The 18,338-nt window shown below is 46.1% G+C and overlaps 1 protein-coding gene across 1 annotated transcript; it reads left to right on the top strand.

Moving 5' to 3' along the window:
* The first annotated feature begins 3,868 nt into the window (after positions 1 to 3,868).
* On the top strand, positions 3,869 to 17,704 carry LOC141106718 (uncharacterized). The gene is made up of 2 exons (XM_073597653.1): positions 3,869 to 4,699; positions 17,265 to 17,704. The coding sequence occupies exons 1-2, from the start codon at positions 3,869 to 3,871 to the stop codon at positions 17,589 to 17,591; spliced, it is 1,158 nt and encodes a 385-aa protein (XP_073453754.1). The 3' UTR covers positions 17,592 to 17,704.
* Positions 17,705 to 18,338: the final 634 nt, after the last annotated feature.

The following is an 18,338-nucleotide window of genomic DNA, read 5'->3' as shown; positions in this document are numbered from 1 at the left end:
GAGATTTAAAGTCAGAATTCTGAGATTAAAAGTCAGAATTCTGAGATTAAAAGTCAGAATTCTGAGATTAAAAGTCAGAATTCTGAGATTTAAAGTCAGAATTCTGAGATTAAAAGTCAGAATTCTGAGATTAAAAGTCAGAATTCTGAGATTAAAAGTCAGAATTCTGAGATTAAAAGTCAGAATTCTGAGATTAAAAGTCAGAATTCTGAGATTTAAAGTCAGAATTCTGAGTTTATAAATATAGTAGTCTCTATTAGGAAGATTTTAGGACCAATGAGCAATAATGTAGTAACACCCACAGATCATCATTCTGCAGACATACATGTCTTCTGCTCTGTATATGGATATGTAAATCTATCTTATTAACAGCACACAGTACAGGGAAGCAGGCAGTGCTGGGTTCTCTGGTTCTATGACTGTACTAATAGTTCCTCTGTTTGCTGTCTTATCCTTCTTCTCTGTGATCTGCTCTAACATAAAGAGCCATGCTGAAAACGTGTATTGTGTGTGAGTGGGGGGGACACAGCTTCCATAGATAACAGAACACAATGGCCAGCACCCCTCTGCACCCCAACTTGTAGAAAACATTGCACTATTGCCCCTACATTGGGGAATTGTGAATCGCTAGAAGGCAGCAGGACAATGTGTGTCTATGGTTATAACGGATTAATCATAGCAATTACTTGTCTGGAATAATAGAGGTGTTTCACACACAATTAACCTCATATTAAACGTAAAAGCATGCCCAAACAACTAATGAGAGTTAGTGTAGTGGTTAGAGCAGCAGGCTTACAGTGGTGAAGTTGTGGGTTCTAATCTGGGTGAGACTATGTTTTTTATCTAAATATATTTTAAAATAAGAGATTTGCGAGGGCTTAAATTGTATTTGGGCTTAAATTGTATTTTATTAATATATCCAAACTGATCCCAATAGAACACAATGGCCAGCACAGCACAGCTCTGCACCCCAACTTGTAGGACACATTGCACTATTGCCCCTACATTGGGGAATTGTGAATGACTAGAAGGCAGCAGGACAATGTGTGTCTATGGTCATAACGGATTGATCATAGCAATTACTCGTCTGGACTAATAGAGGTGTTTTACATACAATTAACCTCATATTAATCATAAAAGCAGCACTTGACCACTAACGAAAGATAGCTTAGTGGTTAAAGCAGTAGACTTGTATTGGTGAAGTTGTGGGTTCTAATCCAGGTGTGGGAATTTTTTTTATATATATATATATATATATTTTAAAATATGAGATAGTGAGGGCTTAAATTTTATTTTATCAATATATCCAAAATTTATTTCAAGGTATATTAACAAAGATACACTGATATATTGAGCACACAAAGTTGTAGTATATGCTGGCTACTATAAAATAGAGAGTAGAGATTTCAAAGAAAAAACTGTGTATATATTATTAGGGTGATCAGATAGGATCATTAGGGTGTCATCTTCAGTTTCCCCGGGGGCAGTTCATAATTTAGGAGACTGGTCATAACGAATCGATCATAAATCACTTGTCTGGATTAAAACAGTAGTTTCACAGAGAATTAACCTCATATTAAACATAGAAAGAAACTATTAGAAACCCTTAAGTGATAGTACAGTGGGTAGAATACCAGGCTTATGGTGTTGAAAGTTCTGGTTCTTATCCAGTTCAGAGCACGTTTTTAATTATATATGTATTTTCAATATATTGATTTTATATTAAACATATTTTAAACTATACGTTACTGAGAACTTAAATTGTATTTTATTGATATATCCAAATTGATTTCAAGGCATATTAACAAAGACATATTGATAAAATTGTTATATAAGCTGACTACTATAAATTAGAGAGTAGGGATTTTTTTACAAATCTGTGTATATATTGGGATGATTTTGGTGACATGGGGCCAGTTCTAAATTTCAGGAGATTGTCCCTGGAAGCTGCATGATAACCATCACGTCTTATAACTTAACCACCGATGCAGGATCATTTTTCCATCTAGTGACACCACCGATGCAGGGTCATTTTTTTCCATCTAGTGACACCACCGATTCAGGGTCATTTTTTTCCATCAAATGACATCATCGATGCAGGGTCATTTTTCCATCCAGTGACACCACAGATGCAGGGTCATTTTTTTCCATCCAGTGACACTACTGATGCAGGGTCATTTTTTTCCATCCAGTGACACCACAGATGCAGGGTCATTTTTTTCCATCCATTGACACTACTGATACAGGGTCATTTTTTTCCATCCAGTGACACCACCGATGCAGGGTCGTTTTTCCATCCAGTGACACCACCGATGCAGGGTCGTTTTTCCATCCAGTGACACCACCGATGCAGGGTCATTTTGTTTTCATCCAGTGACACCACCGATGCAGGGTCATTTTGTTTTCATCCAGTGACACCACCGATGCAGGGTCATTTTTCTTCTTCACTACTGTTAGTCCCTTATGTGTGCACCAGTTTTAAACTCTTAGACCCCTTTCACACCGAGCCGCCCATAGCGTCGGCGGTAAAACGCCACTATTTTTAGTGGTGCTTTACCATCGGATTAGTGGCACATTTCGGCCGCTGGCGGTGTGCTTTTACCCCCCCCCCCCGCCTGCGGCCAAGAAAGTGTTAAAACCGCCCGCAATGCGCCGCAATAGCGCAGACTTTTCCTGATGTCCTGCCAGCGCAGCGCTCCGGTGTGAAAGTCCTCAGGTAGAGTAATGTGAAGTCCTCGGGCTTTCACACTGGAGACAATGCTGCAGCTGTTTGAGGGCAGATTGCAGGCGCTATTTTTAACGCTATAGCGCCTGCAAATCGTCCTCGGTGTGAAAGGGGTCTAACATACTACAAATATATATATATATATATATATATATATATATATATATATATATATATACACAGATACAGTATTTTGCTCTGCATGCCACTATTTTCCCAGAATCCCCACCTGAGAGGGGGGAGGAGGCACAGTAACCAGTGTATATAGTGGCAGTGCAGTGCAGGCCATGAGCTGTATGTACTGGCAGTGTCAGGGTGATGATTAAACACAATGTAGTGTCAGGGCAGTGAGCAGAGTGTAATAGCAGTTCTGTTCAATCAGCAGTATATGATGGCAATGCCGACATCCCAAGTCTCCCATAATTGACGGCGGGCTCACAGACACCTGCGAGTGCAGCATCATCTTCCGATTGTCAACCACAACAGCCCGAGTCACCCCCTCCTCCGGGCCAGGGGTGGCAGTGGCATCGCTATGGGGATCAATTGTATGAAAGCGGGTGCAGTATAGGACTTCCTATGTGTCCCAGACTGTTACTCCGCCCTCCTCTTATAACCCTCCAGCTCCCCCAATCACTGAGTGCCTGCCCTCTGCCAATCCAGCTCAGAGAGAGTTAGCCAGGGCAGCCAATGGGAGGTGAGCAGCAGCTGTGTGGAGGGAGCTTGTGTCGGATTCAAACAGAGGGAGGAGTGAGTCCAGGAGCGAGTGAGAATGAAATGGGTTTGCCACCTCCCTGAAATGAGTTTTTGCAGGTTGGGATGTCTGGCAATGCAACTTTATATTGTGTCAGTGAAGGAAGCTTTATAAAATGGCATTACCTAATATCTACCAGTGAGCAGTGTTTGGTGACAAGGAACAGTATTTCATTTGCAGTGAGCAGTGTATAAGGGCAGGGCCGTAGATTTGGAGGAGGCTGCAAACAACAGAAGTAACTTTTTTGTTTAAAATTTTATCCATCCTAAAATGTATTAAACAAAATTCTGAGATTAAAAGTCAGAATTCTGAGATTACACAGTATAAAAGGAATGTTACAGGAGACTCAGCCCAGTAGAGGTTTCTTTAGCTTCAGTGGCTGTCAGTGAAGCATGGCAAATAGAGAAGAACTTGTTCAATTCTATTTTAGACTTGGATTTAATAATAAGGAAATACTTGCAGTTTTAGCCAGTCATAACATAGTTATTAGTTATCGAACACTGAAGAGAATCTGCAGCAAATTTAGTCTTTACAGAAAGAAGAACTTTTCCAACTTGCCTGAAGTTTTTAGCTTTCTACAAGCTGAAATTTTCAAATCTGGGCAAATGCAGGGATATAGATGGCTACATCTAAGGGCACTTCAAAAAGGATTTGTTGTTACACAGAAAACGATAAGGCAAATGGTAAAATACCTTGACCCAGAAGGAGTTCAATTAAGAACAGCTCGACGCTTGCATAGACGGCGCTACCATACTGAAGGTCCAAATGCAGTTTGGCATGTAGATTCTTATGACAAATTAAAACCCTATGGCATTGCAATTAATGGCTGCATTGATGGTTACAGTCGTTATATTGTATGGATGGAAGCCTTTACTACTAATAGCAACCCCAAAATAGTTGCTAATTATTTTATTGATGCTGTATCTATGATTGGAGTTTGCCCAGAAAGGATACGTGCTGATCTTGGCACAGAGAATGGACATATGGAACAAATGCAGAAATTTCTAAGGCGCTCACACTCAGACAATTGGGCTGCAGAGAAAAGTTTTTTGTATGGAAGAAGTACAGCAAATCAAAGAATTGAAAGATGGTGGGGTGTACTGAGGAAACAGAATGTGCAGTTCTGGATTAACCTTTTAAGAAATATTCAGAATGATGGCTATTTTACTGGAGACTTTATCGATAAAAACCTCATCCAGTTTTGCTTCTTAAACATCATACAGGTAAGTGTTTTTAAATATATGAGAGTGATTACCTTATAAGCTCTTGTAAAATGCAATTTTAATAGAATACATTTACTGCTATTTAACAAAATGTTCTTCCCACTCTACTTCCAAAACATGTCAGAAGCAGGCAGGGCCAAAACTAGAGGGTGCAGGGTTGGCGCCTGCCCCGGGTGACACATCTAGGGGGGTGCTGCCCCCACCCACACTGGTAACCGCTGCTCTAAGGGTGTCACTGCCACCCGATCAAGTGTAATGGACAGGCCGGTTTCCCTCCTATTCCTGCCCAGTCCCCAAACAGCCTATGTCTTTTCTGCGTGATGTATCCCAGAGAAGGGGGGGCTTCAAGGAAGGCCCTGGACTGGGGGGGTGCAGAGGAAGCCCCAGGCTGGGGGGTGCAGTGAAGGCCCTGGGCTGAGGGGGTGCAGAGAAGACCCCACACTGGGGGGGTTAGAGGAGGTGCAGAGGAGTTCCTTGTGGGATGGGGGGTGCAGAGGAGGCCCTGAACTTGGGGGATGCAGAGGAGCTTCTTGGCTGGGGGGGTTAAGGAGGCCCTGGACTGATGGAGGGTGAGGAGGAGGCCTTGGGCTGATGGGGGGTGCGGAGGAGGCCTTGGGTTGGGGAGTGCGGAGGAGGCCCTGGGCTGAGGGGTGCAGAGGAGGCCCTGGACTTGGGGGATGCGGAGGAGCTTTTTGGCTGGGGGGTGCAGAGGGGGCCCTGGACTGGGGTTGTGCAGAGGAGGTGCTGGAATAGGAGGGAGGTGCAGGAGTGTGGGGGGTGTAGAGGAGGCCCTGGACTAGGAGGGGAGTACACAGGAGGCCCTTGACTGAGGGGTGCAGAGTAGGCCCTGGACCGGAGGATAAAGAGGAGGCCCTTGACTAGGAGGGGAGTACAATGGGGGCCCTGGACTGGGGGGTATAGAGGAGGCCCTGGACTTGAAAAGTGGGGTTGATAAAGCACCTCGATTCGGAGAGCAGGGCGCAGAGGCAGCTCCAATTTTGGGGTAGGCTGTAAAGGAGGCCTTGGACTAGCAGAGGAGGCCCTGGACTAGGAGGGGAGTACAATGGAGGCCCTGGACTTGAAAAGTGGGGTTGATAAAGGACCTGGATTCGGAGAGCAGGGTGCAGAGGCGGCTCCTATTTTGGGGTAGGCTGTAAAGGAGGCCTTGGACTAGCAGAGGAGGCCCCCCGACTAGGAAGGGGGTGGTGTGGCAAAAGCCCTTGGCTAGGTGGAGGACAAGGGAGATACTGGACTAGGTGAGCGGGTGCCTAGAGGTCCCGGATTAGGAGAGAGGGTATATGGAGGCCCTGGACTATGAGAGAGGGATCGTGGAGGACCTCTGGACTAGGAAAGAGGGTGCCTGAAGGACCTTCCAGCTTCAGGGAGAGAGAGGACTGGATTTAGGCTCCATTCACACCTGAGCATTTTGTAGCTTGAAGCCTGAAGCTACAAAACGCTGGAGGGGAAAAAATCAATTATTCTCTATGGAGATAGTTCACATCTCCACTCCAAAATGCCTGAAGCCCTACGACTGAAGCTCAAACAAGTTCTGGACCCTTTTTTGTCGCGCAAATTGGGCAGATTTAGGCGTTTTTCTGCTTTTTACATTGGTGACCTTTTGCCCTGCACAAAATCGCTGGAAAATCGCGGTAAAAAACGCCGCAAATCGCTGTATAAAAACGCTGCAAAAAACGCCGTAAAAGCGCTGTAAAGTTGCGCGATTTTCTGCCTGAAAACACCAAGCTCAGGTGTGAATGGGGCCTTAAAGCCTGGGCTGAGGAAAAGCCTGTCTGGGCCCTGGAGGGTGAGTTCACAACATAAATGGCAAAATGTATCAATTGTTTTAAGTAATGCCAAACAGGACCAGAGAGACAGGTCGTGTGATAGATTTATTAAAGGAGAAGTACAGCCAAAGCCTGTTTGGTTGTACTTCTTCTGTCGATCACAGCAGTGCAGATTGTTTTGCACTCCTGTGACCCATTTTCATCTGGCTTAAGCCTGCTGTCGGATGATGTCACAGAATTGGTGCTGGGGAAAGATCGCAACCATATGTTTGTGATCTGCTCACATGCCTGGACCGGCACCCAGCTCTGGCTCTCAGCAAGCTGCTGAGAGCCTGAGCTGGCCACTCCAGCCCCCTCCACAACCCAGTGTTTCAGTGAGCACCGGGGGTGGCAGAGCAGAGCCAGAGACTGGCAGCCCCCAGCTCTCTGCTTAGGTAGCTCTGAGAACTGAGTGATCGGTTGTTTGGTTACTTGTTTCTCAGCCTTAGAGCCAGTGGGGGGCAGATGCAGCATCCACCTAGGTGAGGTGAAATCTTCTGAAGAGGAGCACAGACAGCAAAACAAATGTTACAGGGGTGATAACCCTTCCCTATGTTTTCCAAAAAGCTTAAAAATAGATTTTTTGGCTGGAGCTACACTTTAAAAAAAAAACTGTACCAGTTCAAAATTACAAACAGATTCTACTTAAGAACAAACCTACAGTCCCTGTCTTGTTTGTAACCCGGGGACTGCCTGTACTTCTCTTTTAATTACCCAACATATCATCTTTCCTGCTATCTGGCCCACATGGCAATTGGGCCTCATTTACATGGAGCATATGCATCCATGCCCAGTGTGATGGCCTTGTGTAACGCATGGGGATGCATGGTGTTCTGTGCATTCCTGTGTAGGCAGTTCCTGTCAAAGTCAATCGGGATGCAGCAACTGCATGGACAGTCGAGTATCAAAATTTGACATGCAGATAGGAAGGGATGCATGTATCCAAACGCACAGCGTCTGAATTCGGATCTGTGCACCCACTTCAATAGGTGAAGCTCTCTGGTAGACGCAGATGCATCAAAAAGTGGCTCAGCATACAGGACCAGTCTGATTAGGCCTTAGGAGAATTTATCAAAACTAGAGCAGACAGAATTTGGAACAGCTGTGCATAGCAACCAATCAGCTCATAACTTTCATTTTTAAAACTGAACAAGCTGAAGATAAAAGCTAATTGGTTGCCATGCACAGTAGTTCCAGATTCTGACTGCACCAGTTTTGATGAATTCCCCTCACTGTGTTTTACATTTCTTACTCCTGACTTAGAGTTGCCACCTGTCCGGGATTCACCCGGACAGTACGGGTTTTGAAACATGTGCCCAGGTCTCTGCCCGCCTGAGACCCGGACACATTATTCATCTCAGACCCGTGGCTCCCTGTGCCGAAGCTGTGTCATCAGTGCGGCCGTGGAGTTCCGTTCCGTAGCGCCGCCTTAGCGCTGCTTGATTTCTGCTCCTGCAGTGCTCAGCTGTCTGACTCTGAGTGCAGGACGGAGTCGGGACACAGAGGCAGAGCCTCCATGTTACCGGCCGGGTGCTCTCCTCCAATCCTCTGGCTGACAGCAGAAGGGACAAGGAGGTGGGCGGAGCCTCCCCATTCCCTGCTGGAATGTGTGCACAGATCACGCTGGGACTGGAGCCCAGCTTGTAAGGTAAGTTTTTACCATCCATGTCAGGATTTCAAAGTACTCTCACCTTTCCCCCCCCACCATACACTATACAAACATATATACATACACCCCCTCCCCCCACCATACACTATACATACATACATACACCCCCTCCCCCCACCATACACTATACATACACCCCTCCCCCCACCATACACTATACATACATACATACACCCCCTCCCCCCACCATACACTATACATACATATATACATACACCCCCCCTCCCCCCACCATACACTATACAAACATATATACATACACCCCCTCCCCCCACCATACACTATACATACATACATACACCCCCTCCCCCCACCATACACTATACATACACCCCTCCCCCCACCATACACTATACATACATACATACACCCCCTCCCCCCACCATACACTATACATACACCCCCCCCCCCCCACCATACACTATACATACACCCCTCCCCCCACCATACACTATACATACATACATACACCCCCTCCCCCCACCATACACTATACATACATATATACATACACCCCCCCTCCCCCCCACCATACACTATACAAACATATATACATACATACACCCCCCCTCCCCCCACCATACACTATACAAACATATATACATACACCCCCCTCCCCCCACCATACACTATACAAACATATATACATACACCCCCCCCTCCCCCCCACCATACACTATACATACATATATAAATACACCCCCACCATACACTATACAAACATACATACATACATACACCCCCCCTCCCCCCACCATACACTATACAAACATATATACATACACCCCCCCCTCCCCCCCACCATACACTATACATACATATATAAATACACCCCCCACCATACACTATACAAACATACATACACCCCCCTCCCCCCACCATACACTATACAAACATATATACATGCACCCCCCTCCCCCCACCATACACTATACAAACATATATACATGCACCCCCCTCCCCCCACCATACACTATACAAACATATATAAATACACCCCCCACCATACACTATACAAACATATATACATACACCCCCTCCCCCCACCATACACTATACATACACCCCCCTCCCCCCACCATACACTATACATACATATATACATACACCCCCCTCCCCCCACCATACAATATACATACATATATACGTACACCCCCCCTCCCCCCACTATACACTATACATATATACGTACACCCCCCTCCCCCCACCATACACTATATATACAGTTCTGCCCCCTCCCATATACCATCCATCCATCCATATAGTTCTCTCTCTCCTCCTCATACACCATCCATATATACAGTTCCCCCCATATATACAGTTCTCCCCCCCATACACCATCCATATATACAGTCCCCCCCATATACACAGTCCCCATATATACAGTCCTCTCCCTATACAGTCCCCCCATATACACAGTCCTCTCCCCATACACAATCTATATATACAGTCCTCTCCATATATACAGTCCCCCCCCATATATACAGTACTCCACCCCCCCCATACACCATCCATATATACAGTTCTCACCGGGTGACACAGGCCACTGCTCTACTGACACCGTCCTCTGCTCTACTGACACCGTCCACTGCCCTACTGACACCATCCACTGCTCTACTGACACCGTCCACTGCCCTACTGACACCGTCCACTGCCCTACTGACACCGTCCACTGCCCTACTGACACCATCCACTGCTCTACTGACACCGTCCACTGCCCTACTGACACCGTCCACTGCTCTACTGACACCGTCCACTGCTCTACTGACACCGTCCTCTGCTCTACTGACACCGTCCTCTGCTCTACTGACACCGTCCACTGCCCTACTGACACCGTCCACTGCCCTACTGACACTAATCTCTGCCCTACTGACACCGTCCACTGCCCTACTGACACCGTCCACTGCCCTACTGACACCGTCCACTGCCCTACTGACACCGTCCACTGCCCTACTGACACCGTCCACTGCCCTACTGACACCGTCCTCTGCCATACGGACACCGTCCTCTGCCATACGGACACCGTCCCCTGCCATACGGACACAGTCCTCTGCCATACTGACACCGTCCACTGCCCTACTGACCCCATCCACTCTACTGACCCCGTGCACTGCCCTACTGACACCGTCCTCTGCCCTACTGACACTGTCCTCTGCCCTACTGACACCGTCCTCTGCCCTACTGACACCGTCCAGTGCTCTACTGACACCGTCCAGTGCCCTACTGACACCGTCCAGTGCCCTACTGACCCCATCCACTCTACTGACACCGTCCACTGCCCTACTGACACCATCCTCTGCCCTACTGACACCGTCCTCTGCTCTATTGATACCGTCCTCTGCCCTACTGCCACCGTCCACTGCCCTACTGCCACCGTCCACTGCCCTACTGCCACCGTCCACTGCCCTACTGACACCGTCCACTGCTCTACTGACACCTTCCACTGCTCTACTGACACCTTCCACTGCTCTACTGACACCGTCCTCTGCCCTACTGACACCGTCCTCTGCCCTACTGACACCGTCCTCTGCCCTACTGACACCGTCCTCTGCTCTACTGACACCGTCCTCTGCCCCACTGACCCCATCCACTCTACTGACCCCATCCACTCTACTGACCCCATCCACTCTACTGACACCGTCCTCTGCCCTACTGACACCGTCCTCTGCCCTGCTGACACCGTCCTCTGCCCTGCTGACACCGTCCTCTGCCCTGCTGACACCGTCCACTGCCCTGCTGACACCGTCCTCTGCCCTGCTGACACCGTCCACTGCCCTGCTGACACCGTCCACTGCTCTGCTGACACCGTCCACTGCTCTGCTGACACCGTCCACTGCCCTGCTGACACCGTCCACTGCCCTGCTGACACCGTCCACTGCCCTGCTGACACCGTCCCCTGCCCTACTGACACTGTCCCCTGCCCTACTGACACCGTCCTCTGCCATACTGACACCGTCCTCTGCCATACTGACACCGTCCTCTGCCATACTGACACCGTCCACTGCTCTACTGACACCGTCCACTGTGCTACTGACACCATCCTCTGCCATACTGACACCGTCCTCTGCCATACTGACACTGTCCTCTGCCATACTGACACCGTCCTCTGCCATACTGACACCGTCCCCTGCCCTACTGACACCGTCCCCTGCCATACTGACACCGTCCTCTGCCATACTGACACCGTCCACTGCTCTACTGACACCGTCCTCTGCTTTACTGACACCGTCCTCTGCCATACTGACACCGTCCTCTGCCATACTGACACCGTCCTCTGCCATACTGACACCGTCCTCTGCCATACTGACACCGTCCTCTGCCATACTGACACCGTCCTCTGCCATACTGACACTGTCCTCTGCCATACTGACACCGTCCTCTGCCATAGTGATATTATTAATTATTAATCGAATCATATTTTATGGGTACACTAATGCTTTTGTTTTATTTAACCATGCCCCTTTAAGTCCCCCCCCCCCCACTGTTAATGCAATTGGGCCACAGCCACTGTTCACTGTAGCACACCTCATTACTACTCTCTTTGGGTAACAGAAGGTATTTTACAATCATATAGCATGTACTACAAAAAAATTGCCGTGCGTCGCAAAAGTGTTCGGGTTTGGCTTGAAGAAAAGGTGGCAACCCTATCCTGACTACAGCATTCTAAGTACAGCGCATTCTTTATTAAAGTGGTTGTAAAGGTGCAACATTCTATGCACAAAGGTAAAAAACCTTCTGTGTGCAGCAGCCTCCCCAACCCTCTCAATCCAGCGATGTCTACGAGAGCCTTGGCTGTCTGGGGACTCACACTCCTAATTGGCTGTTGGCAGCAGCGGGAGCCATTGGCTCACACTGCTGTCAATCACAGCCAGTGAGCCAATCAGAAGACGGAGGGAGTGGAGTCGAGCCATGGCTCTGTGTGTGAATAGACACAAGGTGCTTGCTGTGGGGGCACCCAGAAAGAGGCAGGGGCCAGGAAGAGGAGGATCCAAGCTGCTCTGTGCAAAACCATTACACAGAGCAGGTAAGTATAACATGTTTATTATTTAGAAAAAACAAACAAAAATCAAGACTATAATATCACTTTATGGTTAGCTGTGTGTAGTAAAGGATATGCAATAGAACAGTTTTCTTTTATTAAAATGAGTATACTGAGGTTTGTACTGTCTGATACATACTCGCTTGTGGCACAGTCTTAAAGCATATGGCCCTTTAAACCCTTCCCACTGTTGATGCAATCTGACCACACCCACAGTTTTGGTTATATTGCCACATACCATTTTTCTTGGGGGGGGTAGCCCGGGTGTCAGGTGTGCTAGGTACACCACTGGAAGCAGGGCAGGACTATAAAATTACCATTGAAGAGTTGCTCATTGACTACATATATTCTACAAGTATTTACAGCCAATTAAATTCATGATTGTCACATGCATGCTTGGTTTTTTGGCTTATTCTTGAGAATTACAAAACAGGTACATGTTAAATTTGACTGCAGTAGCTGATAATAAAAAACCTCAGTAATGTGTAATGGGGATGAGATGAACATTGTCTGTTTGGAATTTTGATACTGATCCGAACCTTAGGGACATTTGGGGGAATAACTTGTCCCAAAAATGCATGTCTAGAACCATCATTGCATTGGTCAATTATAGCCCTGGCAACATAATCTTGCTATGTTGAAGGCAGGTGCCTGTTAGGATTCAGAAGGGGGAACGCACACTCAGAAGGGGGAACGCACACTCATCCCCCCTTTCCTGGCCTGCCAGGCTGTGTGCTAGGATCAAGGGTGTTGTATAGAGTTGGGGGAACCCTATGTCATTTTTCTTTTCTTGTACTTTGCACAGGCTACCCCCTTAAAATCTGTTCTGAGAGGTCTAGTATAGATTTTCTGCGACAACCCCCCCCCCTTTTAGATATAAAAATACATCAGTGGGTAATTTACTTTTCACAGTAAACCTCTTTTATTTCGTACCCAAAAAAGGTGCACAGGAACCCCCCAAAATGCATACTAGACCCTTATGTCTCTTGACAGTTTGAAATGTATTTTAGTGGGGTATCTATGCATTTTGTTTTAAAATAAAGGTAACTGGCATTAAAAAGTAAATTACTTGCAATTTAAACCACCATACAGCAATGCTGCAAATATTAGTTTTGCTGCAGGAGGTTCTATACATCATACAGATGCAACACCTCACAGGCAGTGTTAATTTTGGAAGCAAATTTCAATTTAGTTTTAGTCTTAGTCTTAGGACTAAAATGCCATTTTAGTTTTAGCCGTATTTTAGTCATCTCAGTTGTTTTAGCTTTGGTCGTATTTTAGTAGACTAAAATAGTATTCATTTAGTCGGCTAAAAGGTTTTAGTCGTTTTAGTCGACAAAATTAACACTGCTCACAGGCAGGCTAAACTGATAGTAAACACTGGGATACTTGTACTTACAGTTAAGCTTATTATAAAGATTACCTGTAGATACAAGTAATATCGCCTAAATGTGCACTGTTTTGGAGATATTCACTGTTTCTGCGGCTGATGACATCACCGGTACATGCGCTCTGATGGGACAGCATGCTCATGCCGTCCCTTTAGAGCTCTGTGTCACGGCTATGACTCCCGTGCGCACGCACAGGAGTGACATCATAGCGGCTCAGCCAAATGGTCAGAGACCGCAAACCAGGAGGGCTTCGCTTTAAGATAAGTATTTCATAATGTGCTAGTGTGTGATGCAAACTAGCACATTATGACATTAGCATGCAGGGGGCCTGGATTTTTAATTATTTAATTACATTTACTACCGCTTTAAGGCCACCCACAGTCATGTTATTTAAATTTATTTATTTTTGCTTTATGCATTATTAGTCCTTGTTCACACGGGTGTACTTAAGTATATTCCTGTGTGAGGGCGTGTTTGCCCACACAGGGATGTACAGGCGTACTGTGCATTCCTATGCAGGCAGTTCTGTTCATGTCAATTGGGACACATTAGCGGCATGGATACAGCTGCTGCTTCCATTTTGACATTGTGTGTGTGTTTCTTCAGGGACACACACCCGCACCTAAACGGCTGTGACATTGGGAGCAGTGGCTGTGCATGGAACATTTGTGCATCCCTGTGCAGGCAAACAGAGCCCTTGTAAACAAGGCCTTAAAATCAATTTTCCCAATAAACTCTTAATTTTTTTTAAATACATTTCCATTGGTTCATGTCCCCCAGGGCAGAGTCCAGCCCCCATGCCCTTTTTGCCATTAGCTTTTAAAATGGCGATACTTGGTTTGACAGATTTGACTCCCATCAACTCAAAAGGGGTTCGGATTTTTCAGCAGAATGTATGACATGCTCCCCAAATGGCCATCGAATCCAACCCGGGTATGTTTGTCTCATTCCTAATGTAAAATAGCTAGCATATTTATCCAAACATACTTCTTTGGTTACATTTTAGTGACACAGGATGTCATACATGCAATTAAATGTGTAAGCTGTCTATAACCACTTGACGACGGCTGGCCATCATATGACGTCCTGGTCTTTCAGTGGTGATATCTGAATAGGGTTGCCACCTTTTCAAACCCAAACACTTTAGCACCGCACAGCAATTTTTTTTATAGTATAAACTATACATATATTTTGCTATTAAATATTTCTATTCATATGAAGTTAATAACAAGAGTCCCCCTTTACATCAGAGTCCACAGAGTACCCCTTTTAAATCTGAATCCACAGAGTTTCCCTTTTCATCGGAATCCACAGAGTTCCCCTTTTACATCTGAACTCGCAGAGTCCCCTTTCACTTTAAGGGGGAACTGTCCAGACTCTGATGTAAGGGAGAACTCTGGGGACTCTAACATAAGGGATGCTCTGGGAACCCTGATGTAAGGGGGAACACTGAGAACTCTGATGTACAGAGAGGACTCTGATGTAAGGGGAAACACTGTGGCCTCTGGTGTAAAGGGGAACTCTGATGTAAGGGGTGCTCTGAGAACCCTGATTTGCCTTAGTGTACTCACTCAGAGGCAGGAGAGAGAAGGGGGGAGACTTCAGACACAGACAGGGATGGATGGTGAGTTCACTCACCCCTTCGCAGTCGGCACCTCTCATCCAGATGTATCTGAGGCTGCTGGACTTCAAATTTCCAGCCCCCACTTTCCTTTTCTGAGGCACAGCGCTGGGGATTGGAGTGTGGGCAGACACAGAGGGGTAGGAGTGTTTGGGGGGGGGGGGGGTGGAAGCTGCTGGGAAGTAATAGTCCAGTCTAAATAATGTGTCCTGGTTTCAGGCAGTCTGAAACCCGAACGCATGATTCCAAAGCTGAACTGTCCAGGTGAATCCTGGACAGGTGGCAACCCTATATCTGAATGATACCTGCAGCTGCAACCATCATTCAGATGTTGTTTTTCCTGCCGGTGATTCCCTTCACCGTAAGCAAAATCATAGCGGCTATTCAGCCACTTGATCATTCTTACAGCTGGCGAGAGGGGATGACCCCCCCTCCCGTCGCCCTCCGGTGCTTCTCCCGGGTCACCCGTACGATCGGCGTCGCGGAGAAAGAATTTGGCGCTGAGGGATAGATGGTCCCAGGCAATCTCTATGACTCTCGGGGGCCCGGGCGTGACATTATGACGTCATGTCCAGTCCGGCGTAAGTAAAAGCCTGGGACACGGCAGAAAAGCATTAGATCGTTCATGTTTTTTTGTTGATCTGATGCTTTCCAGCCTTATAGACCCCACATCTCTCCATTAAGAGGACGGATCACGCACCATTCCTATTACAAGGCATGTTTACATTATAGGAATAAAAGTGATCAAAACCATTTTTTTGAAAGGGAAAGTGTAAAAAAATAAAAATAAAATTAAAGCGCACCTGTCCCTGAACGCAGAGGCGAATGCATACGTAGGTCGCGCCCGCATATGTAACCAATGTTCAAAACACACATGTGAGGTATCAGCATGAACGTTAGAGCGATAGTAACAATTCTAGTACTAGACCTCCTCTGCAACTATAAAAATGTAACCTGTAAAAAAATGTAAAGCGTCACCTATGAAGATTTTTGAGTACTGAACTTTTGCGTCATACCACAAGTGTGAGCAATTTTAAAGCGTGACATCGTAGTGGCGTCACCACACGATTGAACTAGGAGGACGGGCTTCATGTGTTTGTGCTGGCCGGCATTTCTTTTATATGCATATCCATTTCTTCCTAACTGTGCAATACCTCATTTTAATAAACTGTTATCTAGACTAAATTACGCTATCCATTGAGCCATAACGGACATCATAGTTGAATAGAGGGAGTGATCTGCATGATCCGGTTTACCTCTACCATTGTTATCATCTACAAGCTAAAGGCCATGGCTGGGTTATAGCCACCTGCCGTTTATGCTTGCCATCTGGTAAGCAGACTATATAAATACGGTGATCGGGCACTTTCTTGTTTGTGTGTGCACATTGCGGTGATATCAAGAATTCCAAGTGGCTTATATTGACTTTCCTGTCTTTTAAAGTTTAATTGGACTCACTGATTGAAACCTTTTTTTAGCGCAGCTTTTTTAATTTTACAATTTGAAAAGAACCTAGCCATGCAGGGCTCCGCCCACACGGTCACATCATTCATTTTGTGAACAAATAAACTCCAAACACCAACAGCCTTTGCAGCTGATAGCTTTTAGTGCACAATGAGGGAGCTGGTGAGCATCCTTGGAGTTTATTGATTCTTCTTGGACTGAGTATGCCTGTCCATATTAAAGACATGGGCAGATAGTTACACAGTCTGCAGGAGCCTGACACTGCACCCTTGATCTGTTGATTCCGGGTGCAATGTTTTCAGGCTCCTATGGAAAACACATTAAATACACTTTTTTAACTGCCAAAAAATGTATTTATTGATTTTTTAATGTGATGTGAACTTATCCTTTAAATTAAAATATATACAGGACCTTTGAATTACTGCTCCATCACAATTAGGTATAGATCTCTTTGACAAGCTAGCAATGTAATTTTCTTCAATGAAGAAGTATGGGAACATTTTGTTTAATATTTCTTATTTCCCTCGTAGACCCTAATTCTCAGTATTGTTATTTCAGGCTGAACTTGATGAAGTTGTATACATTTGGAATTCTCACAATATGCGAAAATGCAAAAGACAGGACAGCTCAGGTGGAAGGCCCATTTTACTATATCTGTATCCAGAAACTCGTGGCACAGTGAATAGAATAATGCCTGTTGATGCAGATGAAGTAGCCATATGCAAGGAGGAATGCCTCCCAAAAGGTCGATACTCATGTGATGAAACTGTTTTTGAGTTGTGTTGTCTCATTATGGAAGAGAATTCCTGGAATGCACCAGAAGACCCATATTCAGCTGTTGATCTATACCTTCAGTTGAGGAATAACATTCTTCAAAACCTTTGAATAATACAATTAGAATTTGGATTTGTTACCCAAATCAAATACTGGTATATAAATATGTCACTTTTTCAAGATTTGAAAAATGTGGAGATAATATAGTTATTATTTTGAAATCATCTGTGTCAGTGGTGTTCCTGTCATGCAGAGAGCTGTATATCTAGACTCAACCAACTTCTGTGAAAGTCAGGGGTGCCTAATTCCCATAAGGTGACTTCAAGTGTCGGTGTTCTGTCAAGAAGTGGCCTCCATCAAATAGTGCCCGCGCATGCGCAGGACAGAGCCGCACTCCAACTGAGTTGCCGATCAGCTGGAGTGACGTGACCAGGGTGCAAGTGCACATCTTAGGAGGTCTCTCTCGATGGGAGATACCATTTCACTGCCTTGATTGAAACCTATACAAACAGTGGGGGGGGGAGACCGTAGTTCTCACATTGTGCCTCGCGGGGCGGCTTTACAGTGTGCTGATGGTCTGGTTTTGTCTATGTTGCAGGGTGGGTTTGCATGTGTTGAACGGCCGGTTTTGCCTGTGTGAAACGGTGGTTTGCAACACAGACAAAACCAGCTCTTCAACACAGGCACATGCCACCCTCCAGCAGCAGCGATGCACAATCTGAGAACCTCTGTCTACCCCTGCTGTTTGTATAGGTTTAAATTGTGGTATCTCCCATCGAGAAATACCTCCTACGATGTGCGCATGCGCCATGGTTACGTCAGCCCAGCTGATAGGCAAAACAGCTGTTGTGCTTCGAC

This window comes from Aquarana catesbeiana, linkage group LG08, assembly GCF_042186555.1.
Source record: "Aquarana catesbeiana isolate 2022-GZ linkage group LG08, ASM4218655v1, whole genome shotgun sequence".
Classification (NCBI taxonomy): domain Eukaryota; kingdom Metazoa; phylum Chordata; class Amphibia; order Anura; family Ranidae; genus Aquarana; species Aquarana catesbeiana.
Note: the sequence above shows the minus strand (reverse complement) of the source record. Positions and strands in the feature narration are given on the sequence as shown.

What these genes read in the sequence shown, in the direction of transcription:
- LOC141106718 (XM_073597653.1), top strand. Translation starts at nt 3,869, where the DNA reads ATGGCAAATAGAGAAGAACTTGTTCAATTCTATTTTAGACTTGGATTT. An exon ending in GCTTCTTAAACATCATACAG is followed by an intron (nt 4,700 to 17,264) that starts GTAAGTGTTTTT and finishes TTGTTATTTCAG; the next exon opens with GCTGAACTTGATGAAGTTGT.